Here is a 26942-nt window from a genome sequence, read left to right on the forward strand (position 1 = left end):
TATGGGGGTCGGACACGGAGACAGACAGACAGACAGACAGACAGACAGAGGGAGGGATTTTTTTAAAATTAATAAACTATAAAAAAAAATATAAAAAAAGTAAATAAATAAATTTTAGAAAACATTAATTAAAAAGAAATTAAATGAATGAATTAATAATTTATTTTTTTAAATTGACCGAGCTCTTTACACGTGGTGACACTTTGAACGGTAGGAACAGTTGGGACGGGTGAATTCGGGCTGCATGTTCAAAATTGTAGCCATTCCCTGCCCGTTCCAAATGAACGGTTATGGAACCTTATTACGTAGGCAACGGAACTCATGGATTGTTCATGGAACTGAACGCAATGGTAACGCAACGCTAGTGCTCTCACACACTGGGTTTTCAGACCCGCATTCAACACATCCATTCTAGCTTCCGTTCCCAGCTGTCCTGAAGACGGCTGCCACTATGGTCAGACGCTGCTCAAAGATGCCAAAATCGGTCGTTTGCGCACGGATGTGTGGAATGGGGGTATAAGCAAGGCAACGTTAACACGGTCAATATGCATAGTCAGCGATCAGTACGGGCCAGCCATCATTGCTGCAACAGATCGTGAACTCCGATCAATACAGTGTCCAAAGCAAAGGGTATCACATTAAAATGATTAAGCGCACACTGCATAACTTACTCATCAGAGTTAAAGTTGTTGGTCGCGATGGCAGGTAAAAGCCGGTCAACCACGTGCTATTGCTTCGCCTCGCTTTGAAAAGCTTGACCCCATGTCAAGGGCGCTTGCTGTGTCACACCGCTTACAAATCCTGACAGAAGTTTTCCGGAAACACGTCTACCCTTAGTCAATTTCATGCATTTATTGTTTAAACAGCCTTACGCCGCAACGCAATTTTTCCTGATTTTTGTCAGGACAATCACACCGTGTGTCTGGACTGCGGAGCCTGAATTACGCACACACGCACGGACACAAATACTCGAATACCAAACACACGCACGGACACAAATACTCGATTACCAAACACATGCACGGACACAAATACTCGAATACCAAACACACGCACGGACACAAATACTCGAATACCAAACACACGCACAGACACAAATACTCGAATACCAAACACACACGCACGGACACAAATACTCGAATACCAAACACACGCACGGACACAAATACTCGAATACCAAACACACGCACGGACACAAATACTCGAATACCAAACACACACGCACGGACACAAATACTCGAATACCAAACACACGCACGGACACAAATACTCGAATACCAAACACACACGCACGGACACAAATAATCGATTACCAAACACAAACAGACGGACACAAATACTTGATTACCAAACACACACGCACGGACACAAATACTCCATTACAAAACACAAACACACGGACCCAAATAATCGATTACCAAACACACACGGACACAAATACTCGGTTACCAAACACAAACACAATCTCATATTTTCGCAAATGTTGACACCGCAGACACAACACTTAATACATTCTTGTCCATTTATGTATTGTAAGAATTCGCACCAAAAGTAAATGTTAAATTTGCTGTGCCACAGATTTTATGTTTGTTTGTTTGCTTAACCACGAAGGGCCATATCAGGGCGGTGCTGCTTTGACATATAACGTGTGCCACACACAAGACAGAAGTCGCAGCACAGGCTTCATGTCTCACCCAGTCACATTATTCTGACACCGGACCAACCAGTCCTAGCACTAACCCCATAATGCCAGACACCAGGCGGAGCAGCCACTAGATTGCCAATTTTAAAGTCTTAGGTATGACCCGGCCGGGGTTCGAACCCACGAGCTCCCGATCACGGGGCGGACGCCTTACCACTAGGCCAACCGTGCCGGTTTTGTGCCACAGATTAATATACAATTAAACAAACAAATACCAAGTGTGTTATATAATGTTATTGTTTATCGATTAAAAAGGCACGCTTAAGCGTCTTCCCAAACTTTAAACAAGTCGCGTAAGGCGAAAATACAACATTTAGTCAAGTAGCTGTCGAACTCACAGAATGAAACTGAACGCAATGCCATTTTTCAGCAAGACCGTATACTCGTAGTATCGTCAGTCCACAGCTCATGGCAAAGGCAGTGAAATTGACAAGAAGAGCGGGGTAGTAGTTGCGCTGAGAAGGATAGCACGCTTTTCTGTACCTCTCTTCGTTTTAACTTTCTGAGCGTGTTTTTAACCCAAACATATTATATCTATATGTTTTTGGAATCAGGAACCGACAAGGAATACGATGAAAGTGTTTTTAAATTGATTTCGAAAATTTAATTTTGATAATAATGTTTATATTTTTAATTTTCAGAGCTTGTTTTTCATCCAAATATAACATATTTATATGTTTTTGGAATCAGAAAATGATGGAGAATAAGATAAACGTAAATTTGGATCGTTTGATAAAAAAATAATTTTTTTTACAATTTTCAGATTTTTAATGACCAAAGTCATTAATTAATTTTTAAGCCACCACGCTGAAATGCAATACCGAAGTCCGGGCTTCGTCAAAGACTACTTGACGAAACTTTCAACCAATTTGGTTGAATAATGAGAGCATGACAGTGCCGCCTCAACTTTCACGAAAAGCCGGATATGACGTCATCAAAGACATTTATCAAAAAAATGAAAAAAACGTCTCGGGATATCAAACCCAGAAACTCTCATGTCAAATGTCATAAAGATCGGTCCAGTAGTTTGGTCTGAATCGCTCTACACACACACACACACACACACACACACACACACACACACACACGCACGCACATACACCACGACCCTCGTTTCGATTCCCCCTCGATGTTAAAATATTTAGTCAAAACTTGACTAAATATAAAAAACGATCTCGTATTTCTCACCAAAAATGTGCCGGACCTCCTCTACGTATCTTCCCACGCCCCTGGTGTATGCACGCGAAAAAACCCAACACGTATGTGTATATAACCAGGCGCTTCTTTTGTTGGCGATACATGAACTTCACGATGACGATGAAAGCAAAAGCAGCAGTAATGGTGGTGGCAATGACCATGATGATGATTGGTATGACTACGGCGAATAAGAGTGAAGTGGGTTCCCTTCGCCGTCGTCGTAGATCACTGCCACCGTGCACTAGAGGAAAAACAGGTACGTGGACAGAAAGAAACAAACCTTTTTTTTCTCAATATGTTTACAAATTGTATGTTTGATATATGTTGGACATAAGCTTCAAAATGTACAATAATTCTTTCAAATTACCCTTATTCATATTTTAAATATATGTATATGCAGTTGGATATGTGTCTGAATCGTGTAATAATATAAACACACATTTAATAAATAATGGCGTGTACATTGATCAATGTTTCCCTGTATCAAACAAGGATCTACTTCAACATAATATGGACACATATACACAAATCATGCTATTTTAAATCATCGGTCTAAACACATATTTACTATTTCACATCACATATGAATAAACTGGCATCTCAGCGTAACTTCTCGTTCAAACACGACATTCAAATCATACTGTTTACCATATTTGAATCGGTCTCGAATAGCAGCTAGCATCTGCTGAAGGGACATTAAAACCCAAAACCAACCATATTTGAATTTGCTGATGGACATTTTTGCAATTAATATAATGTGGTTTATTTGCTTATTTTCAATTTGATTCTTTTCATTAACTTTATAACCAAAATAATGCTTTTGCCAATATGAATGAATATAGAAAGAAAGAAAACATGACAAAAGGGAATAAAATCAGAAAGATTATTATAAACAAAATATAAAAGAAAGACAGAGAGAAAGGAAGGAAGGAAGGAAAGAAGGACGAAGCAAAGAAAGATGGCAAAAAATAGCACACCCAAAAGTAAGAAAGAAAGATTGCAACAAAAAATAAATGCAAATAAGAAAGAAAGAAATGATGAAATAAAGACAGAAAGTAGATAGAAATAAACAAGGCGCGTGAGTGTGTGACAGTGCCGCCTCAACTTTCACAAAACGCCGAATAAGACGTTATCTAAGAATGTGTTATTTTGTTGTTAAAGTGTCCGGGGATATTCTTTGCAGAAATTCTCATGTTAAGTTTGAAAAAGGTCGCTCCAGTAGTTTTCTATGATTCGCTCTAGTTGACTAAATGTTAACATCAACAAAAAGCAGAAAGAAAGAAAACAAGTCGCGTAAGGCGAAATAACAACCTGCTTTAGTCAAGCTGTCGAACTCACAGAATGAAACAGAACGCACTGCTTTTTTCACCAAGACCACAAACTCGTAGTTTAGTCAGTCCACCGCTCGTGGCAAAGGCAATGAAATCGACAAGCCATGCAGGATAGTGCGGTAGTGGTCGCGCTGAGCAGGCTAGGATAACACACTTTTCTGTATGTCTATTCTTTTTAGCTTACTGAGTTTGTTTTTAATCCAAACATATCATATATATATATATATGTTTTTGGAATCAGGGACTGACAAGGAATAAGATGAAATTGTTTTTAAATCAATTTCGAAAAAATAATGTTAATCATAATTTTCATATTTTTAATTTTCAGAGCTTGTTTCTATTCCAAATATAAAATATTTATATGTTTTTGGAATCAGAAAATGACAAATAATAAGATGAAAGTATTTTGGGATCGTTTAAAAAAATAAAATAATTACAAGTTTCCGATTTTTAATGACCAAACTCATTCATTAGTTTTTAAGCCACCAAGCTGAAATGCAATACCAAAGTCCGGCCTTCTTCGAAGATTGCTTTGCCAAAATTTCAATCAATTCTATAGAAAAATGAGGGTGTGACAGTGCCGCCTCAACTTTTACAAAAAGCCGTCATCAAAGGTATTTATCGAAAAAATGAAGAAAAAAAATCCGGGGATATCATTCCCAGAAACTCTCATGTCAAATTTCATAAAGATCGGTCCAGTAGTTTAGTTTGAATCGCTCTACACACACACACGCACAGACAGAAAGACAGACAGACATACAGACAGACAGACAGACAGACACACACACACACACACACACACACACACAATCAATCAATCAATCAATGAAGCTTATATCGCGCATATTCCGTGGGTACAGTTCTAGGCGCTCTGCAGTGATGCCGTGTGAGATGAAATTTTATACGGCCAGTAGATTGCAGCCATGTCGGCGCATATTTACCTTTCACGGCCTTATTCCAAGTCACACGGGTATGGTAGACAATTATTAACTGTGCCTAAGCAATTTTGCCAGGAAAGACCCTTTTGTCAATCGTGGGATCTTTAACGTGCACACCCAATGTAGTGTACACGGGGGGTGGTTCGGACACCGAAGAGAGTCTGCACACAAAGTTGACTCTGTGAAATAAATTTCCGCCGAACCTGGGATCGAACTCGCGCTGACAGCGGCCAACTGAATACAAATCCAGCGCGCTACCAACTGAGCTATATCCCCGCTATACACACACACACACACACACACACACACACACACACACACACACACACACACACACACACACACACACACACACACCACAACCCTCGTCTCGATTTCCCCTCTATGTTAAAACATTTAGTCAAAACTTGACTAAATGTAAAAACGAAAGATCGAAAAGAAAAGCAAACAAGTCGCGTAAGGCAATAATACAACATTTAGTCAAGCTGTCGAACTCACAGAATGAAACTAAACGCACTGCATTTACTCGTAGCATCGTCAGTCCATCGCTCGTGGCAAAGGTAGTGAAATTGACAATCCATAATATCACGCTTTTCTGTATCTCTATTCTTGTTAACCCTCTGAGCTTGTTATCAATCCAAACATATTATATCTATATGATTTTGGAATCAGGAACCGACAAGGAATAAGATGAAATTGTGTTTAAATCGATTTTGGACATTTAATTTTAATCATGATTTTCATATTTTTACTTTTCAGACCTTGTTTGTAATCTAAATATAACATATTTATATGTATTTTTAATCAGAAAATGATTTAGAATAAGATGAAATGGTTTTTGTATCGTTTTATAAAAAAAACAATTGTTATTACAATTTTCAGATTTTTAATGACAAAACTCATTTAGTAATTTTTAAGCCTCCAAGCTGAAGACATTTATCGATAAAACGGAGAAAAAAAAACCGACTCTGGGGATATCATTCCTGGAAACTCTCATGTAAAATTTCATAAAGATCACTTCAGTAGTTTACTCGGAATCGCTCTACACACAACACACAGACACACACACTGACACACATACACCACGACCCTCTTCTCGATTCCGCCTCTATGTTAAAAAATTTAGTCAAATCTTGACTAAACATAAAAAGAACGAAAAGGTGGAAGAAAGACAAAAAGAGAGATAAGAAGAAACAAACAAATCTAAGAAAACAATAGTAAAACAGAAATAAGGAAAAGTGGCATAAAGACAAAAAGAGACATAAGAAGAAACAAAACAAACAAGTCACGTGAGTCGAAATTACAACATTTAGTCAATCTGTCGAACCCACAGAATAAAACTGCACGCACTACAGTGTTTTCACCAGGACAAAACAGCTTCGTCAATCCACGCAGCAAGGAAGTCACTCAAGTCACCAAGCTGAAATGCAATACCGAAGTCCGGCCTTCGTCGAAGATTGCTTTACAAAAATGTCAATCAATTTGATTAAAAAATGAGGGTGTGACAGTGCTGCCTCAACTTTTACAAAAAGCCGGATATGACGCCATCAAAGGCATTTATCAAAAAAATGAAAAAAACTCTGGGGATATCATACCCAGGAACTCTCATGTAAAATTTCATAAAGATTGGTCCAGTAGTTTACTCTGAATCGCTCTACACACTGTGATACAGACAGACACACACACACACACATAGACAGACACACATACACCACGACCCTCGTCTCGATTCCCCCTTTATGTTAAAACATTTAATCAATACTTGACTAAATGTAAAAAAGAGATGAAACGAAAGAAGGGAGAATAAATGAAAGAAAGAAAAAAATACAATAGCAGAAAAGAATAAAGAAAAGAACGAAATGGTAAACAAAAATGACAAAAAGAGAGATACGTAGAAAAACAAACAAAAAAACAAAACAACAAAAATAGATTGCTAAAAAAATAGCAAAAAGAAAGAAAGAACGAAAACAAAGGTGGAATAAAATAAAATAGAGAAAGAAAGAAAGAAACAAACAAAGCAATACAAACAGAAAGAAAGAAACAAACAAACAAAGCAATACAAACAGAAACAAAGAAAGAAACAAAAAAAAGCAATACAAACAGAAAGAAAGAAACAAACAAAGCAATACAAACAGAAAGAAAGAAACAAACAAACAAAGCAATACAAACAGAAAGAAAGAAACAAACAAAGCAATACAAACAGAAAGAAAGAAAGAAACAAACAAAGCAATACAAACAGAAAGAAAGAAACAAACAAAGCAATACAAACAGAAAGAAAGAAAGAAACAAACAAAGCAATACAAACAGAAAGAAAGAAACAAACAAAGCAATACAAACAGAAAGAAAGAAAGAAACAAACAAAGCAATACAAACAGAAAGAAAGAAACAAACAAAGCAATACAAACAGAAAGAAAGAAAGAAACAAACAAAGCAATACAAACAGAAAGAAACAAACAAACAAAGCAATACAAACAGAAACAAACAAACAAACAAAGCAATACAAACAGAAACAAACAAACAAACAAAGCAATACAAACAGAAAGAAACAAACAAACAAAGCAATACAAACAGAAAGAAAGAAACAAACAAAGCAATACAAACAGAAAGAAAGAAAGAAACAAAGCAATACAAACAGAAAGAAAGAAACAAAGAAACAAAGCAATACAAACAGAAAGAAAGAAAGAAACAAACAAAGCAATACAAACACAAACAAACAAACAAACAAACAAAGCAATACAAACACAAAGAAAGAAACAAACAAAGCAATACAAACAGAAAGAAAAACAAGTCGCGTAAGGCGAAAATACAACATTTAGTCAAGTAGCTGTCGAACTCACAGAATGAAACTGAACGCAATGCAACGCAGCAAGACCGTATACTCGTAGCATCGTCAGTCCACCGCTCACGGCATAGGCAGTGAAATTGACAAGAAGAGGGGGGGGGTAGTAGTTGCGCTGGGAAGGATAGCACGCTTTTCCGTACCTCTCTTCGTTTTAACTTTCTGAGCGTGTTTTTAATCCAAACATATCATATCTATATGTTTTTGGAATCAGGAACCGACAAGGAATAAGATGAAAGTGTTTTTAAATTGATTTGGAAAATTTAATTTTGATAATAATTTTTATATATTTAATTTTCAGAGTTGTTGTTAATTCAAATATAACATATTCATATGTTTTTGGAATCAGCAAATGATGGAAAATAAGATGAACGTAAATTTGGATCGTTTTATAAAATTTGTGTTTTTTTTACAATTTTCAGATTTTTAATGACCAAAGTCATTAATTAATTTTTATGCCACCACGCTGAAATGCAATACCGAAGTCCGGGCTTTGTCGAACATTACTTGACCAAAATTTCAACCAATTTGGTTGAAAAATGAGGGCGTGACAGTGCCGCCTCAACTTTCACGAAAAGCCGGATATGACGTCATCAAAGACATTTATAAAAAAAAATGAAAAAAACGTCTGAGGATATCATACCCAGGAACTCTCATGTCAAATTTCATAAAGATCGGTCCAGTAGTTTGGTCTGAATCGCTCTACACACACGCACACACACACACACACACACACACACACACACACACACACACACACACACACACACACACACACACACATACACCACGACCCTCGTCTCGATTCCCCCCTCGATGTTAAAACATTTAGTCATAACTTGACTAAATGTAAAAAAAGAAGATTGTTTTTCCTTCGCATGCTTTTTCAACAACAAAATTCAAGGTATTTGATAAATAAATAAAAAAACTCTGAAAAACTGTTCATTGTGAGGCGTCTTAAAAAAAACCCAATACTTTAATCATTTATTTGTAAGAATTGACGTTGTCTGTGACTTTTATTGATAAATATTTATTTTGGAGGAAACATTCTTTTTCCAGAAAAGGATAGAGAATGTTGAATTAACATACAAGCAAAAAAAACAACAACAGAGTCAATGCGAAGTGTTGCTGCAGTAGGCCACCGAAGTGACAATTATTTTATTAAATTCTGTAATTATTTTACCTTACCTATGTTTTTCAAGAATAGATAGTTAATTGCCCAACCTGTTAATTAATTTAGTTGGGGATTCTCATGGAATCCAACAATTGAAATTCATTATAAAATCTAGAGAGTCCATAAAGCTTTTGGAGCTGTTCCGCCATAACGTTGACAATCGAAACGTTAGTTTGATATTAATTAGATATATGTTTATGCCAGATGCCACAGTCGCCGGCTGCTCAGCCCAAAAACCGCTCAGGGCGAAAGGGAAGTAGTCTGGACCTGGTGCAACTGTGGACTATAGCCTAAGTTTCGGTTCCAGACCAATCAATAATGGTACTGCACCGAAGCTCAAACGGTGGTGCCAGCACACCCTGGCAGCATGCAGAATAAAAATTGTCAGAATCAAAGGTGAATAGGAGCCAATAAGGGCATGTAATGTAATAAACCATGGACAGAATTATGGCATGGACAACCCATCGTTAGAGGCTAACTCATTCCAGTGACATGAACTAAAAGTACAAGCAAATTTACGAATATATTCAGCAAGGTGACAACAATAATAGCTTGCAATATGATGACACTATGACAAGGATAAGAATCTAAATTGCCATTGCAATATGTAACAAAGGGGATAACTGGTAAACATAGGGATGGGTGGGAGGGAAAAGACGAAGAATAAGTCAAAAGTAGCGACAGAGCAAAAAATAGTGTTGTCTGTAGGTAGACAAAGAAGAGAGTGACCGAACGCGGTCAAGGGGAAAGCATACACGCTAAGCTGGCTGGAAGGCATTGCCCAGCGATTGGTCCATGAGCTACTCATTAATATTCGTGAGGTTACAGCAGGGGAATTCCGATTTCCCATAAATGTCCTTGTTACCCACAAGACTTTTTATGTGAAATCAGTGGAGACAAGGCAGATGACAATTAACATACAAGCAACAAAAACAAGTCGCGTAAGGCGAAAATACAATATTTAGTCAAGTAGCTGTCGAACTCACAGAATGAAAGTGAACGCAATGTAATTTTTCAGCAAGACCGTATACTCGTAGCATCGTCAGTCCACCGCTCATGGCAAAGGCAGTGAAATTGACAAGAAGAGCGGGGTAGTAGTTGCGCTAAGAAGGATAGCACGCTTTTCTGTACCTCTCTTTGTTTTAACTTTCTGAGCGTGTTGTTAATCCAAACATATCATATCTATATGTTTTTGGAATCAGGAACCGACAAGGAATACGATGAAAGTGTTTTTAAATTGATTTGGACAATTTAATTTTGATAACAATTTTTATATATTTAATTTTCAGAGCTTGTTTTTAATCCGAATATAACATATTTATATGTTTTTGGAATCAGCAAATGATGGAGAATAAGATAAACGTAAATTTGGATCGTTTTATAAATTTTTATTTTTTTTTACAATTTTCCGATTTTTAATGACCAAAGTCATTAATTAATTTTTAAGCCACCAAGCTGAAATGCAATACCGAACCCCGGGCTTTGTCGAAGATTACTTGACCAAAATTTCGACCAATTTGGTTGAAAAATGAGGGCGTGACAGTGTCGCCTCAACTTTCACGAAAAGCCGGATATGACGTCATCAAAGACATTTATCAAAAAAATGAAAAAAACTTTCGGGGATTTCATACCCAGGAACTCTCATGTCAAATTTCATAAAGATCGGTCCAGTAGTTTAGTCCGAATCGCTCTACACACACACACACACACACACACACACACGCACGCACACACGCACGCACATACACCACGACCCTCGTTTCGATTCCCCCTCGATGTTAAAATATTTAGTCAAAACTTGACTAAATATAAAAACAGAGTCAATGCGAAGTGTTGCCGCAGTAGGCCACCGAAATGACAATTATTTTATTAAATTCTGTAATTATTTTACCTTACCTATGTTTTTCAAGAATAGATAGTTAATTGCCCAACCTGTTAATTAATTTAGTTGGGGATTCTCATGGAATCCAACAATTGAAATTCATTATAAAATCTAGAGAGTCCATAATGATTAGGGGGAAATCCAACGGATGGAGACACAGACGTGGAATGATATGAGTAGATTTGAGCAGTGTTCTGGTAGCGGCCCTCCTCCTGTGGTTGGTAAAGACTATGTTGTTGTTGTGGATACCGAGACAGGAGAACATATCCTGCACAAATTGAAACAGAGAGATTCCCGGCAGTAAAATGGACACCTAAAATGTACGGTAATTATAATACTGTCTGCCTGTGCCAAGGAGCTGAAAGAAGACAAGAAATTATTGGAGGAGAGCTGAAAAAGTCTCTGCAGGAGGTTAGTCCAAACAGACATGCATGACAGGCCAAGGTTAGGGGTTCAAGCAGGGCAGCCTAGGTACAAGCACTGGGTTGGAGTCTGCCCAAGGAGCTAATCGCTTGAACTTGTCCACTTGCAGACGGGACAACAGGTCTGCCAAGGTGTTGTCTCCCGGCGTTCGACAGTAAACCGCCGTCCGTAGCCGCCCGCCAATAGAATGGCCAACGATCACGGCGTGCTTTCCTGGCATCACGGCAAAATAAGATCAACAACGAAGAAAAATAGAATGAATCACATAACCTAATGTTTGCTGAAGCGAAGACATGGGATCAAGTAGTCTACAAGAATAGAAGATAGAAGAGAGCGAGAGTTAGAGAAAAGACGAAGAATAAGTCAAAAGTAGCGACAGAGCAAAAAATAGTGTTGTCTGTAGGTAGACAAAGAAGAGAGTGACCGAACGCGGTCAAGGGGAAAGCATCCACTCTAAGCTGGCTGGTAGGCATTGTCCAGCGATTGGTCCATGAGCTACTCATTAATATTCATGAGGTTACAGCAGGGGAATTCCGATTTCCCATAAATGTCCTTGTTACCCACAAGACTTTTTATGAGCAGATTGTGCTTGATAGGTAGACATCATAGGTAGATGGGTAGATATAATTTGTACTCTAAAATAAATCATTTGGTTCAAACAAATGTAATTCAAAATACGTCACAAAGAACAATTCCAACATGTGTAACTAGGACACAAACTCAGGCAAAAGCTTATTAGGTGACCCTCCACCACGGAATGAGTCGCATGTCACCTCGCGCTGTTCTGAGCTAGGCTTAACATAAGTCCGTGGGGTGTCTGGTAACAGTGTGAGGGTCACCTTATAGTCACAGGCTTATAGCTCTTTTCTAAAACGGTTTTTACCACTGGATAGAGCATAAAAAAACTCTAAAAGAAAATGTAAAAATATAAAACCCACGCAGAGGTGACATGCGACTCATTCCGTGGTTGAGGGTCACAATTTTGACGTGGCCAAACCAATGTACCATTACACAAGTCTTCATGATGGTGGACATGACAATAATACAACATTATTTCTCGGTAAGCCGCAGAGATTATTTTTGCTCTCATAGGGGAAAGTCGCTAAACCTGGAACAGTTAAGGAGAAACAGCCGTACCAGACAAAAATATGGATATTGCAAAGCGTTCTTTATATTGTCACATACTAGACTCTATCAGTAAATAAACGAACCACATAAAATAAAATAAAAGTCACGCAACTCATCAGACTGATCATAATAAAAATGTCTGCATTTGTTCCAGGTTGGACGCATGGGTGTGTAAAGTGGAACACTGTGTTGTCAAACTCGGAACACATACAAACACACCCTGACTCTCTTTCTAGCTCTGTCTGTGTCTCACACACACACATATACACCCACACATTCTCATTCACACACAAACAAGCACACATTGCCACACACACAAGATAAATAAATACGTCATAACATTTTGATTAAGCCATTTTATGTAAATGTCTTTTTTTCAACATCATATTTTGATTTTTACCAAGGAAATAACAAATCGGATAACAATGTAAGCCTTAAATGTAAAACAAAAAGATTAAGTGCAGCTACCTCGCAGAGTGTGTATGAGAGAGAGAGAGAGAGAGAGAGAGAGAGAGAGAGAGAGAGAGAGAGAGAGAGAGAGAGAGAGAGAGAGAGAGAACAGAGACAGATAGACAGATAGACAGACAGACAGACTGATAGACAAACAGAGGGAGAGACAGACAGACGAACACACAGGCAGACAGAGACACACAGACAGACTTTAACAGTTGTTCACTATTGTACGTGCAATTAATTTTGTTAATGCACACGTTACGTTCACCACTGCGTATTTTCTGTATTGCTTTTCTCTATCAGTGCAGCTACCTCGCAGAGAGAGAGAGAGACAGACAGAGACAGAGACAGAGAGACAGAGACAGACAGAGAGAGACAGAGACTTAGAGACAGAGAGAGAGACAGACAGACAGACAGAGACAGACAGACAGACAGAGACAGACAGACAGACTGATAGACAGACAGAGGGAGAGACAGACAGACGAACACACAGACAGACAGAGACAAACACACAAACAGAGACACACAGACAGACTTAAACATTGGGTCACTATTGTATGTGCAAGTTATTTAGTTAAACCACACGTGACGTTCACCACTGCGTGTGTAACCATGTAAAAAGTTACCATCTATTTAAATGTGTTTACTTGCATTGTAATCCTGGAGGAGGGGGGGGGGGATATAAATGTATGTAACGCGCAATACATGCCTTTTAACTGACTAAAATTGGAATTTTCATTTGAAGACTAGCATAGCAGCGTGACACGTGGTTCATTCGTTATTACCTTATTACACAAATAGAACGGCACTGACGCAACCGGAAATAAAATTTATCATTGAAATGCTACCATCAATTTAGGAATCGATGCGATGTAAATTATCCTAAAACTGTCGTATGAACACGACATCGTTTAGCATTTAGGATCAAATGGTGCCAATGTGTCCACAATGCACTATAATCACAGACAACAGTTATACGCTTTACGTACATGTAACTCTCCAATTGACATTTTCTGCCACTTGAAACAAATGACTTTCGAAGGAAAACTAACTCCAATATATAAATATTATGCATGAATTTTAATATTTACTTGCACTTTTTGAAAATAAAGCTTTTTCTACGATATGATGTTTACCCCCTAAATGTATAAGTCATCCGGTAGAAAAACCGGAAGTATCGTGTTCTAAGCATATGTATATGTTTAAAACGTTAAATTGTGTTAATGTAGAACATCCTGTCGATGTATATGTTTAGGTTTTGAATACTTTAGGGGAAAAGAATAGCCAATATTCATTCATCTTCAACTAACACCCCTAATCTCAGGGCCCATTTTGTTAGTGGGGGTAGGGTTTCAATCAGTCAAAAATCACTTTCATTCAATATTTTCTGCCATTTCAAATACATACACGTAATTGCAAAATGTCTTGAATTTTAAGATGCTTTAACTGACTATACCAAGAAAACCTGCACTTTTTGCAGAATGAGTTTTTGGCTCACGTAAGTGTAGCCTATGCGGTGCTAACTTTTGTCTGTCTGTGCGTGCGTGCGTGCGTGCGTGCGTGCGTGCGTGCGTATGTATGTGTGTGTGTATGTCTGTGGTAGAAACTTTAACATTTGAAGACGTCATATTACATTGACGTCACATTATGACGTAAAAGGGTTAGACGTCACGCGAAGGAATTACTGAAAGTCTCGGTCATTGATATTTTGAGCGGGCCGAGACTAGTTGGCAGTCGTGTCCCTGTAAGTAGGCTAGTCTCGCTTTCTTGCACAGTTTCACCTATGCTCTTTCTGTGTGTGTGTGTGTGTGTGTGTGTGTGTGTGTATGTGTGACGGAGTGATTGAGTTTGTGTTACTGTTTGTCGATTTCTTACGTGAGCCTTGAAGGCTTCGCCTCTTGTTTATCCATGATTTATGTTTAAAAATGTCAATTCTTACGGCAAAAAATGATAACGGTTGCCTCACCAGAGGGCACGCACCTACGACGAGAATCGTGTCTGCTAATTGAAATGCATATTTTTGGAAATAAGGGGAATCATAACATATTTCACTGTAAAGTGTCTCACTCTAATACCTTCTGGGTTCATGGTGTATTTGGTTTAAGTGAATTGCAGATAAGGATTTTTGAAAATGACAGTTAAACATATATTTTATTAAAACTGAAACTGGTGGAGTGAAAAACAGACATGTTCTGAAGAAGTCGTACTGAAATCGTTTATGGGCTTGAAATTCACAGTTTGCGTGTTATCTTTGAAAGAAAACCCGTTTTCATCGCTAACAATGACCCAATTTACAAATACATATCGGTCAGTCATAGTCGCGTTTTTTTTTTTTTAGAGAGGTAGTGTACAAAATGTCGTTTTGTACGTTTCAATTACATGTCCTTTATTTCAGTCATATATCAATCAATAAGTACATGCGCATACTTTTATTAAACGTTACTTTCACTTTAAGATCGCTTCTAACATTTAGTATAATGTCTGACAAATGCACGCTATGTAATAATTTGATAACACTATTGACGTCATGTGGTAAAACCGAAAAATTGAATTATTTTGCGATAGCAAAATCCTTTTACAATGATCACTTTCCTTTTATAACGAGGTGATCTTTAATGTTATGGGTAAAAATCTAACCGATTGAACCAAATTATCCTTTTTCAAGCCTGTGTATGCTTCGACCCGGTTCGGTTTTCGGAGTTGATTCAGAATCATCCATTATGTACTTTATCCCAGCGAAGCTGGAGGTATCCTGTGAACGCTATACTGTAATCGATTTGAGAAATGTGCACACCAAATAATACATGATAAAGAAGGATTCGTTGTGCCCGGCTACGTGCTACAGTTGGAGATGGAAGTTCACCAAAAATGGGGACCATACTAACAAAAATACGGTGGGTAAAATAGGCGCCCCCATTTTTTCAGCAAACGCCACCCCAGGCCGCTTTGGACGGGTAGAAATTCCGTAGTTTCCAAGTCTATGGATAAAGCTCGCGTAAGAAGAATACGTCACGGTCGAAAGTCTTTGACGTCAATTAATGCATCATGACGTCATGCCTCCTTGTAGTCTTTCTCTCTCGCGCAGTGTGTGTTTGTGTTCATTTTGTGCACATGTGTTTAGTGTTACTGTGTGTGTGTGTGTGTGTGTGTGTGTGTGTGTGTGTGTGTGTGTGTGTGTGTGTGTGTATGTGTGTGTGTGTGTGTGTGCGCGCACGCGTGCATAAGTCTGTACTCGTATGTGTGTGGTGTGTGTATTTGTGTGTGTGTGTCATGTGTGTGTGTGTTTGTGTGTGTGTGTTTGAGTGTGTGTGTGCGCACGCGTGCATGAGTCTGTACTCGTGTGTGTGTGTAAGTGTGTGTGTGGGCATAAGTGTATGTGTGTGCGTGTATGTGTGTTTGTTTGTAAAGGTGTGCATGTCCGTCTGTCCATATGTGCGTATGGGTGTGTGTTTTGTGTGTATGAAGTTTTTTTGTTAGAGAGTGAGTGAGTGCGTGTGAGTGTGTGTGTGTGTGTGTGTGTGACTTGGTGTGTGTGTGTTTGAGAGAGAGAGAGAGTGTGTGTGTGTGTGTGTGTGAATGTGTGTGTGCATGAGTTTGTGTGTATGTTTGTGTGTGTATGAGTGTGTATATGTGTTTGTTTGTAAAGGTGTGTGTGTCCGACTGTCTATGTGCGTATTTGTTTGTTTGTTTGCTCAACGCCCAGCCGACCACGAAGGGCCATATCAGGGCGGTGCTGCTTTGAGATATAACGTGCGCCACACAAAAGGCAGAAGTCGCAGCACAGGCTTCATGTCTCACCCAGTCACATTATTCTGACACCGGACCAACCAGTCCTAGCATGCACTAACCCTATAATGCCAGACGCCAGACGGAGCACCCACTAGATTGCCAATTTTAAAGTCAAACAAACAAACCCGGCCTGGGTTCTAACCCACGACCTCCCGATCACGGGGCGGACGCCTTACCACTAGGCCAACCGTGTATGTGTGTGTGTATTGTGTGTATGAGATTTGTGTGAGTCAATGTGTGTGTGTGTGTGTGTCTGTGGGTGTGTGCGTGCGTACATGCGTGCGTATGTACATGTGTGTTTGTGTGGGTGTGTGTCTGTATAAGAGATAAAGAAAGAGAGAGAGAGAGAGAGAGAGAGAGAGAGAGAGAGAGAGAGAGAGAGAGAGAGAGAGTGGGTGGGTTGGTTTGTGTTTGTGCGTGTGCGTAAGTGTATGTGTGTGTGTATGTGTGTTTGTTTGTAAAGGTGTGTATGTCCGTCTGTCTATATGTGCGAATGGGGGTGTGTTTTGTGTGTACAGTGAAGTGTGTGTGAGAGAGTGAGTGAGTGCGTGTGAGTGAGTGTATGTGTGTACGTGTGTAACTTGGGTGTGTGTGTGTGTTTGAGAGAGAGAAAGAGAGAGGTTTGTCTTTCGCTGGGGTATGCAGTGCCTTGGCGTTGCACATCTACTTAATATGACTGTTGTTTTTCTCGGTAAATTAACAATTGTTGATGTTAAATAATTCTAGCTGTGAGAATAAACAATTTTCAAGATGTTTCTCGTTGCGGTTTTAACCAGGCGTTCGGTTAGCTATACATATCGATTGAGAAAATGGCATTTCCTGTTTTGTCGTCCGCATGTTATACAGATGTTGTTAAAAGTAAAACTGTGTCTACGAATTAGGCATTTTACTTGCTGTCTGATGGCAACAATCTTTAGCTTTCGTTTAAGGTATCATTTGCTTATATCCGTATGCAGTCAAGCGGTACATGACGTTTTTGTGTAACCTACCCCTTGCGTCATGGATGCATTTTTGCAGAATATGGGTGATGTTACGAAAACGCTTCTCATTCTTAGGTGGTTGGGTTTAGCCAATTGTTGTTTACCGAACTGTGACTGCAAATAAAACGAACTTTCCAAAAAACATAATATCTAATGTGACTACCCAAAGTAACCCTGCCACTATAGCCAGCCAGGTGACTATGTAGGCCCTATTTCACAGTTCCTGTCAAGATTTGCGTGAAAACGGCGGTGAATTGGTGGGGCGGTACTGACTCAAACGTGATGGTGCGACTGAATGGAGCTTCCTGCTACTCCCCCTATAAGGAGCTTGAAAGCCCTCAAAATGATTTCGAGATCGGAGACTACGATTGTTACAAATTCAACACTTGGGACGTTGGATATCAGGTAAGAGATATGACTTGATTTGGAATGCACATGTAAGATCGGTTAAATAATCTCCTACTGTCCCTCCTTCAACACTCTGGACGTTGGAACTCCAGTAAGGTACAGGGGCGGACCTAGGGGGGGGGGTTCCTGGGTGCCCGGACCCCCCCCCCCATCCGTTTTTTTTTAATTTTATTTTTTTTCAGTAAAAAAAATAAAGCGCTTGTGCTTTCCTTCCTTCCAAATGCAACATGCTTGAAACTGACGAGAAACTCAAAGGCTAACCCCCCTCCGAATATGTCAGGCCACCTTTTTTCGTTGAAACATTTTGCTGTTAGTTATACTGAAATAGTAGTTCATATAAAATAGCACATTGCCTTATCAAAGTCAAAGGTGCACATATTTCTACACGCATATTTACTGAATAGATACCTTGTTATCTTCCAGGAGAGGCCTCCGATTGACCTAAAAAAAATAAAATTCCTTCAGCATCTGGGGGGCTTCGCCCCCCATACCCCCGACCAGGGCTTTGCCCCTGGACCCCACCGGGGCCTGAGCGGCCCCTGGACCCCTGCTCCAATTTGGACCCCCCCCCCCCCTTATCCACAACTAGGTCCGCCCCTGCGGTATGTGACTTGATTCGGAATGCAAATGATCTCCTACTGTCCCTTGTGTGTGTACGTGTGTGTGTGTGTGTGTGTGTGTGTGTGTGTGTGTGTGTGTGTGTGTTTGTGTGTGTGTGTGTTTGTGTGTGTGTGTGTGTGTGTGTGTGTGTGTGTGTGTGTGTGTGTGTGCACGCTGTTGCTATTGTGCTTCGCCGTGATCACTAGTGAGAAGCGCGATAAATAAGTGTTCATTATGCGCTTAAAACTGTTAGCGCACTATTGGAGTGTGCTAACTTTTCCAGAGAGCGTATTCTTCCGCCCTTTTCTAAAGCGAGGCTAGGCCCCTTCTTTTGATCTGAGAAGATTCTTCTCATCCTTCGTGTCAGTGACATGTAGCTTAACTTCTCCACATTACCAAATGATGCTTGACTCTAAAATTCCCGCGACTAAAAGCAGAAGTGTTTTTTTCTGACATATTTCATGCGCCTGTGCAACAGTGAGTCTGAGCCTCTTCTTTCGACTTGCGAAGATTTTTCTTATCGGCTGTGTTACCAATCAATGATGCTTGACCCTAAAATGTCCCGCAGCTAAAAGCAGGGGTTTTTTTCTGACAAATTTTGAGCTTGACAAAGCAGCATATGGAAGTCAACTGATTCAATGGACTGTCCTACTCGTATATATATATGTAGCAGACGACACCACCAGTTCAGGACTGAAATGCGGTTTTCGCATATTTCAAGACAACTACGATGTAAACAGAACACGCGAAGGCTTCAAAACATTCTTACCATGTAATTGTAGCCAAGTGCTAAACTTATAGTTTAGCTAACCCTAACCCTAAAGATTCGCGCAATAGCAGCCCCGCGCAATAGCAGCCCCGCGCAATAGCGGCCCCGCGCAATAGCGGGCCGACCCCAACTGTAACATATACCATAGATATCCCTTGACAGGATCGCCAACTCTGCGCGCGCGCCAACGCTGGCTCTGTTTCGAACTCCCGTCTGCGGCTGCGAGAGGTTTTGACAGTAACTTTACTTCCGGTGCAGTCTTTCAACACATGGAGAAGAAGGAGAATTTCGAAGGGGAGGTGGAGTTTGTGGCTGAGGTATGTGAAAAGCAAACAAAGCAATACAAAAAGATCATTGCTGATGATTGAAATGAGTCATGTGAATCAACAATAAAGATTGATTGTGGACGGCACGTCATTATTTTTGTTTTTAACACTTGAAACGCGAGAGCATCTGACACACTGGTAAATCCGAAGCTGTGCACTCAAGCTGATCAGCAGATCGTTTTTCTGCAGAATTCTCGCTCACATCGGCCACTATTTTAGCTCAGCGAACCGACAAATTTGCAACAGAACAATTTCTGAATGTTAGAAATTCGGCTGTAGATTTATAGATACCCTTTCTATTCCATGGTTGTTGTTTTTTCAGGGGGAAAGTACCGACATCTCAATCGCTGAAAAGATGACAGCATCACCACAAAAGAAACTCCAAGAATTGCCAAAAGTAAGTAAAAATATTGACAGATCTATGTAAAAGACTATGAAAATTTAGAACTGGAACAACAGATATTCAAGAAATAACCGATAAGTGATATATTATAACTGAACCATTGATTGATTTGAATGTACATCATGCATGGAAGTTAAAAATGGTGCAGGAACTGAAGTCAGATCAACACATCAAAAAGATCAGTGCAATACATTTGTTTTCTTTCCCATCCAGCATAATTCTGTTTTGATATATGCTTGATGTCTTCTGTTGTTTTTAAATTCATTGTCACTTCTAAATTGCATGCTTTATTGCAGAACGCTTGTGCATGATCTATCAAGAATGACAACTGCCTTTCACCGGAGCTCAGAGGGCTTGTCGACCAATTCAGTAATTGAAAAGTAAGTTTTTGAGTAAGGCGATATAAAAAAATCAGCTTGCAAAGTCCCAGTACCTGAAAGATCACTTTCATTCATAGTTTTCGAGCAAAAATACTGCTTCGTTGCACAGAGAGGCTACTGTTTACAAATATTTTAGGTACATGCCTGCCACTACAATATTTCATGTGTTTTTTAGGATCATTGATAGCACATGTCATAGTTGAAAGACATGATAAGGATTCATGAAAGTGGTTTGTCAACACGTTCTATAACGACAAATGGAATACAAAATTTAATATGTTCACATCCATTCATGTAAAGTGTAGTTTTGGGTTGTTGTCGTGTGTTGTTGGTTTTGATTGTGTGCATGCATCTACATCTTCAGTTTCACTCTTGGATTGATTTCTGCTATATTTGTGTGTTGTTTTATTTATAATATTTTATTTTCTGTGTTTTAGGTGCAGATCTGGAAGAGAAACTTCTGCTTCTTCATGACTGCCTAGTTCCCTGAGGCAAGGTTGGGAATGCTGCCAAGGAGAAGGCGTGGGCCAGGTACTACTCTGCTTTTTCAACCCAGCATTCAGGCATTACTGAGTTGACAGTATCCCCTGCAGTTTCAGCCTGGATTGCCTTGAACATGTTTATACTGTTGGTGTCTGGAACCAGTAAGTGCATTAGAAATCAAAGAGGATGAAGAGGACAATGCAAAGTATGTTGGAGGATGTGTTGCCAAAAAGCTAAAACAGAGAGTTTGGTGTCTCCAAAAGAGTGCGTACAGAGATGAGAAATTGCAGTGTTTGGAAGCCCTGACTTGCGCACCTGAATCCTACAGTGAAAAGAGTGAAAACACCCCTGACATGACAAGCATGCTGAACAAGGGCAAACTGACCTTTGTCAAGCCCAATGTATTGCAGATGTGTCTGTCCATGCAACACAAAGCAGAAATCTTAAACAGAATGAGGCAAAGCGTTGATGATATCAAATAACCAAAGGGAAGTAATTGCTCTTTATTCATACGACATGACCGTGTAATAGAGTAAGCGAGAGTTGTACAAAACCTTTTCTCCTGGCACCTGAGATAATAACAAGCATTGAAATATACAAGCGACTTTCATCCTCTCGTGCCAGGAGAAAAGGTTCCGTACAACTCTCGCTTAATCTATTACACATGTCGTATGCATAAAGAGCGATTACTTCCCTTTGGTGATTTGATGTCCATGGAACATATTTTCTGGGAAACCTGTGCATCAACACACAGGCAAAAGCAGATGACTTTATTGAACCATGCAGGAACAGTGATGCTGTTCCGGTGTGTTTTTATGACACTTTGTATTCATTTGATCTTTCACAAGCTGTTCAAGAAGACACTTTGCAAAATGTTCTGGTTTTTTTTTAAATAAGACTCCACCACAAACTGAAGACAATGATGGACAAAATGAAATGTACATGGAAAGAAAAGACTGAGGAAAAAGCTGAAAACATGCAATGTTGGACAAAATGAAATGCACATGGAAAGAAAGGAGTTTGAGGAAAAAGCTGAAAACATACAATGTTGAGAACAATCAGGAAGGATCTCTGTAGTGTGTTGTGTATGATCTTTCTTCATGCAGTACAAACTATCCCATCTGATCAAGTGCATGTACATTGAATTTGAACTTCTTCATTGTTGTCTTAGGTGTCGATTTTTTGTGTTAAAATCTGCTGTCGTTAAAATGTACTTCTCTTCCTATTTGGTTCAGTATTGTATCACATGGCTTGTTCAGTGCCTGTTCTGTATTTTCATGAGTCCATGTAAATTTAAGTCTGCAACATGAAAAATTTAAACATATTCATTTTGCTATGGTTCAAACCTAATTCCTTTATGTACTTGTTCAAAATATAATTTTGACAGCGATATATTTTGCAAACAGTTTTCATTTCAAAATCAATTGTCAGCCACTTGATAAATGTCTTGCATCGATGCGTCTGATTGTTTTTATGTTAACCACTATGTACACTGGAATTTGCTTTGCTTTCCTAATAGAACATGTTCAGTCGCATACCAGCAACACTTTGTTATAACCTTGAATGGTTGAAAACAACGTTAAACACCAAATAAAGAAAGAAAGAAAGAAACACTTTGTTAACGTTTGAATGGAATTGGAAGTTGTATGAACTCAAATAGAGCATATGTATCTTTGGTCACAGTGACACACACCATACAGTGACAATTAATGCAGGGCCGGACTAGGGCTACCTAAACATGTACCTCACTTATTTAAAAAAAATGTATTATTGTTTATTTTATGCCGTTTCATGCAAGGAGCGACCATTTTCCTATCTCAGAATATGACCTACCCTTCCCCTGACCCCCACAAGGGGCAGAGGAACATCCCCCTGGACCACCACTGGCAACCCCCCCCCCCCCCCCTCCTCTTTGCTTAGTCCGGCCCTGTAATGTACCAACATTCACTATCTCACTCAGTCTCAATTCGCACAATTTGACACAAGAAAGATTCCTATTCATACACATGCATATATTTAATCAATGAAGTAGATACATTCTCAAACAAAGTTTCAACATGTTGCACCCAAATTAAAGCATAAATTCTTGTGACATTTAATTTAATTAATTAATTAACGGGAATTAATCAATGCTTTAATTTGGGAGTTTGAAATTTGTCGCAATAATTTCTTGGTCAAGTTTATTTACATTCTCTGCTAAAGAGCTTTACAGTCAAATCCAATTTTCCACACCTAACCTATAAAACACAACATTCCAAATGGAAAAAAAAAAAATCATTCTCTTGGCTCAGAATTGGTGTTGATTAATTGTAACACAAAGCGATTTACTGAAAATGTTACTTGTCACTCACTTCAACACTGTCGCCAAGCCAGTCTAAACTGCAGCACGCTGCTTCAGGAGGGACTTTTTCCTTTACACTTTAAATCCAAACACCATCGGCTGCGTAGAAAAATCACTGAAAATGCTGACTCAAAGTCAAACCTTAACCAAGCTGGCCTCCAGGCTCCAGCACAACAACCTTAACCACCTGGTTCCCCTCGTTCTTCGCGAGGCACCATGACTCGGGAAGCTGCTGTACATCACGACACAGTTCTTCAAAGTTGTAGATTTTGCAACAACCTCTGGCAATTCTGGTGCGGGACGGAATGTCTGAAAAAAAGCAGAACAATAAACCCTTAGTAAAACTAAATTTCTAGAGAAATAAGTCTAACTGTCCATACAAATAGCTGGATGATAGCTATTAATGGCAGTTGATAGACGTTTGAAGTTGAACGATTTGGTGGAGAATAGGTCGACAAGCTCTCTGAGCTCCGGTGAAAGGCAGTTGAAAGGCAGAAAGAACAAGCGTTCTGCAATAAAGCATGCAATTTAGAAGTGACAATGAATTTAAAAACAACAGAAGACATCAAGCATATAGACTATATCAAAACAGAATTATGCAAGAGGGGAGAGAAAACAAATATATTGCACTGATCTTTTTGATGTGTTGATCTGACTTCAGTTCCTGCACCATTTTTAACTTCCATGCATCATAGACCTATCAATGGTTCAGTTATAATATATCACTTATCGGTTATTTCTTGAATATCTGTTGTTCCAGTTCTAAATTTTCATAGTCTTTTACATAGATCTGTCAATATTTTTACTTACTTTTGGCAATTCTTGGAGTTTCTTTTGTGGTGATGCTGTCATCTTTTCAGCGATTGAGATGTCGGTACTTTCCCCCTGAAAAAACAACAACCATGGAATAGAAAGGGTATCTATAAATCTACAGCCGAATTTCTAACATTCAGAAATTGTTCTGTTGCAAATTTGTCGGTTCGCTGAGCTAAAATAGTGGCCGATGTGAGCAAGAATTCTGCAGAAAAACGATCTGCTGATCAGCTTGAGTGCACAGCTTCGGATTTACCAGTGTGTCAGATGCTCTCGCGTTTCAAGTGTTAAAAACAAAAATAATGACGTGCCGTCCACAATCAATCTTTATTGTTGATTCACATGACTCATTTCAATCATCAGCAATGATCTTTTTGTATTGCTTTGTTTGCTTTTCACATACCTCAGCCACAAACTCCACCTCCCCTTCGAAATTCTCCTTCTTCTCCATGTGTTGAAAGACTGCACCGGAAGTAAAGTTACTGTCAAAATCGTCTTTTCCGCTTTCCGCTACTTGGTGAGCGCGCGCAACGAGTTGGCGATCCCGTCAATACACATCTATGCATATACACATGACCAGGACAAGGTATTTCGTCACAGGGCATTTACGCAGACGTCGCAGTTCAAAATATCGTTTTAGATCTGATTTTGTACAGCAGCCTGTGTGATTCAGAATCGTCTGCCCTTTTTCGGTTTAACATTTTATGGACGATTCCTATGAGACTGCTCAATCATAACTGATGACAAATTCAGAAACAGATGATGGTTTCAAGTAGGCTACAGTACTAATGATTCGTTAAAAATGTCAAGCCACTCGTCGATCATTCACACTCAAAGAACCCAAGCCAAATCTGCTCTGGTTCCGAGCAGCTTTTTCCAACTGAGACCCTAATTATTGTTACGCATCTGCTGCGAAAAGATAGACCACAAACAAGCGGCACTGTACCATGCTTTCGTTTATGTTGCTAAACAGATTACATGTGCATTGTAAATGTGCTTACAGCAAAGAAATGCATCCTTACTTACCACAAAAATACTGGTACCACATTCATCGTACCTGCGTCTTCGTACCAAAACCTATCGATATATTTGTTTACGATATATTGGTAACTACTAACCATTAAATATTTTTCAAAAATCTGAAATGACTTTTAAGAATCAAAGAAAGATTCGCAAAAACGATTGACTTCAGAAAGTAAGCAATATTTTTCTGAACCATGAAATAAAAATCGAAAACTCCGTTTGATCTTTTATTTTGGTAGATTGATGACAACAGCCGGAACTGAAAGTACCAGAACCAAAAATTAAGGGCATTAATCAGGTAAACTAAGAAGATTGTCGTTCCTGGCGCGCACTTCACATGTCCGTTAAACAGTGTCAGAGTAAGAGAATTTTTTTTTCGCAGTTCGACAGTATTTGAGGCCCTTTTTCCTATCAAAGTGTAAAGGTTGATGAACGATTTTTTTTCCTTTTTGCTTGTTTAGTTACACTTTAAGTTATTGAGACATCCCAGTGCACTAAGGGATTTATAGAGCAAATCGAGAAAATTGATTATTGAACGAAGCGCATAGTATTTTCGAGATTTGCTCTATAAATCCCTTAGTGCACTGGGATTGTTCCAATAACGATATTGTCGGTACCGCCAGAGAAAAAAGAAGATACAACACGCACATTTTGCTACGCGCATTTGAATAGGCATAACTGTGTGGTCAGCTCGTGGAAGATCTACTTTTGAGTGGGCTGTCTCAAGTGTGTCGTGCTTTCATCACACGCAAACTATTTAGCCTACTTGTTTTAATTTTTGTTGGTAAATTCCAGTGTAGCATTAAGCTAAACAGTGATGATCTTTCAGAGAGACCTCATTTGAACTCGGAGAAAGGACTGTGTTCTTAGTTATTTGCGATTCGAAACCTCTGGTCGAGCTTCGACGGATTGACTGTGCAGAGTGACTCCCCTTGAATTGGCTGACCCCCAAGGTCGACGGTTAGCGCATTTTCAAAATAAATGTGGCATGTTTCTCGTGTGGTATCTTCACTCATCGGGGAGTCTGGTACTAAATATGAACGGTAAGAATTCTCTGAACCCTACACGTATTATATCCCCATCGTTTTTTCGTTCACATTTGCCCAACATGTTAGTTTGCTGAGCGGGGTTTATGTCGTCTGCTAGGCTAGTACTAGGGCAATCGAACCACTGCAGCCTGATTCCAAAAACAAAAATTGCGCGTCACGTTGCACTAAGTCTGCACGCATGAGGCAGGCTGGTAATAAGTCTTATATATGGTACGGACGTTCTAAACCCTACACGTTTTCGATTGCGATTGTTCTTCTGCCTTGAAATAATAATTCGGAAACCATTCCTTTACTGAACTGATGCAGTCGTATTTCAGTGTAGTCTGCTACGTATATTCCAAATGCTGATCTAGCAGGTACGTTATCGGAATAACACTTGTGTTTTCTGTCAGCTGCTGGGAATTGTATACTAACTCATCATTTGGTAATGTGGATAATAAGCTACGGCATAATTATGAGAAGAATCTTCGCAAGTCGAAACTGAAAAATTAGACACAGCGGGTTCTATTTT

The 26942-nt window shown here is 39.3% G+C and overlaps 2 protein-coding genes and 1 long non-coding RNA gene across 3 annotated transcripts in view; 2 read left to right on the forward strand and 1 right to left on the reverse strand.

Annotated features, from left to right (window-relative positions):
• Window positions 1–26942, reverse strand: part of LOC138963168 (tereporin-Ca1-like) — a 114091-nt gene that overhangs the window by 54339 nt on the left and 32810 nt on the right. The window lies entirely within an intron of this gene.
• LOC138963169 (uncharacterized) overlaps window positions 2980–26942 on the forward strand; it is a 48477-nt gene continuing 24514 nt past the window's right edge. Inside the window, exons 1-2 of the mRNA XM_070335208.1 lie at window positions 2980–3155; window positions 18057–18241. Coding sequence (XP_070191309.1) covers window positions 3002–3155; window positions 18057–18241 — 339 coding nt within the window. The 5' untranslated portion in view covers window positions 2980–3001. The remainder of the gene's footprint in view (window positions 3156–18056; window positions 18242–26942) is intronic.
• On the forward strand, window positions 19758–22220 carry LOC138963171 (uncharacterized). The gene is made up of 4 exons (XR_011454740.1): window positions 19758–19930; window positions 20262–20336; window positions 20639–20722; window positions 21160–22220. It is a non-coding gene; the product is annotated as an uncharacterized lncRNA (long non-coding RNA).

This window comes from Littorina saxatilis, linkage group LG3 (assembly GCF_037325665.1).
Source record: "Littorina saxatilis isolate snail1 linkage group LG3, US_GU_Lsax_2.0, whole genome shotgun sequence".
Classification (NCBI taxonomy): Eukaryota; Metazoa; Mollusca; class Gastropoda; order Littorinimorpha; family Littorinidae; genus Littorina; species Littorina saxatilis.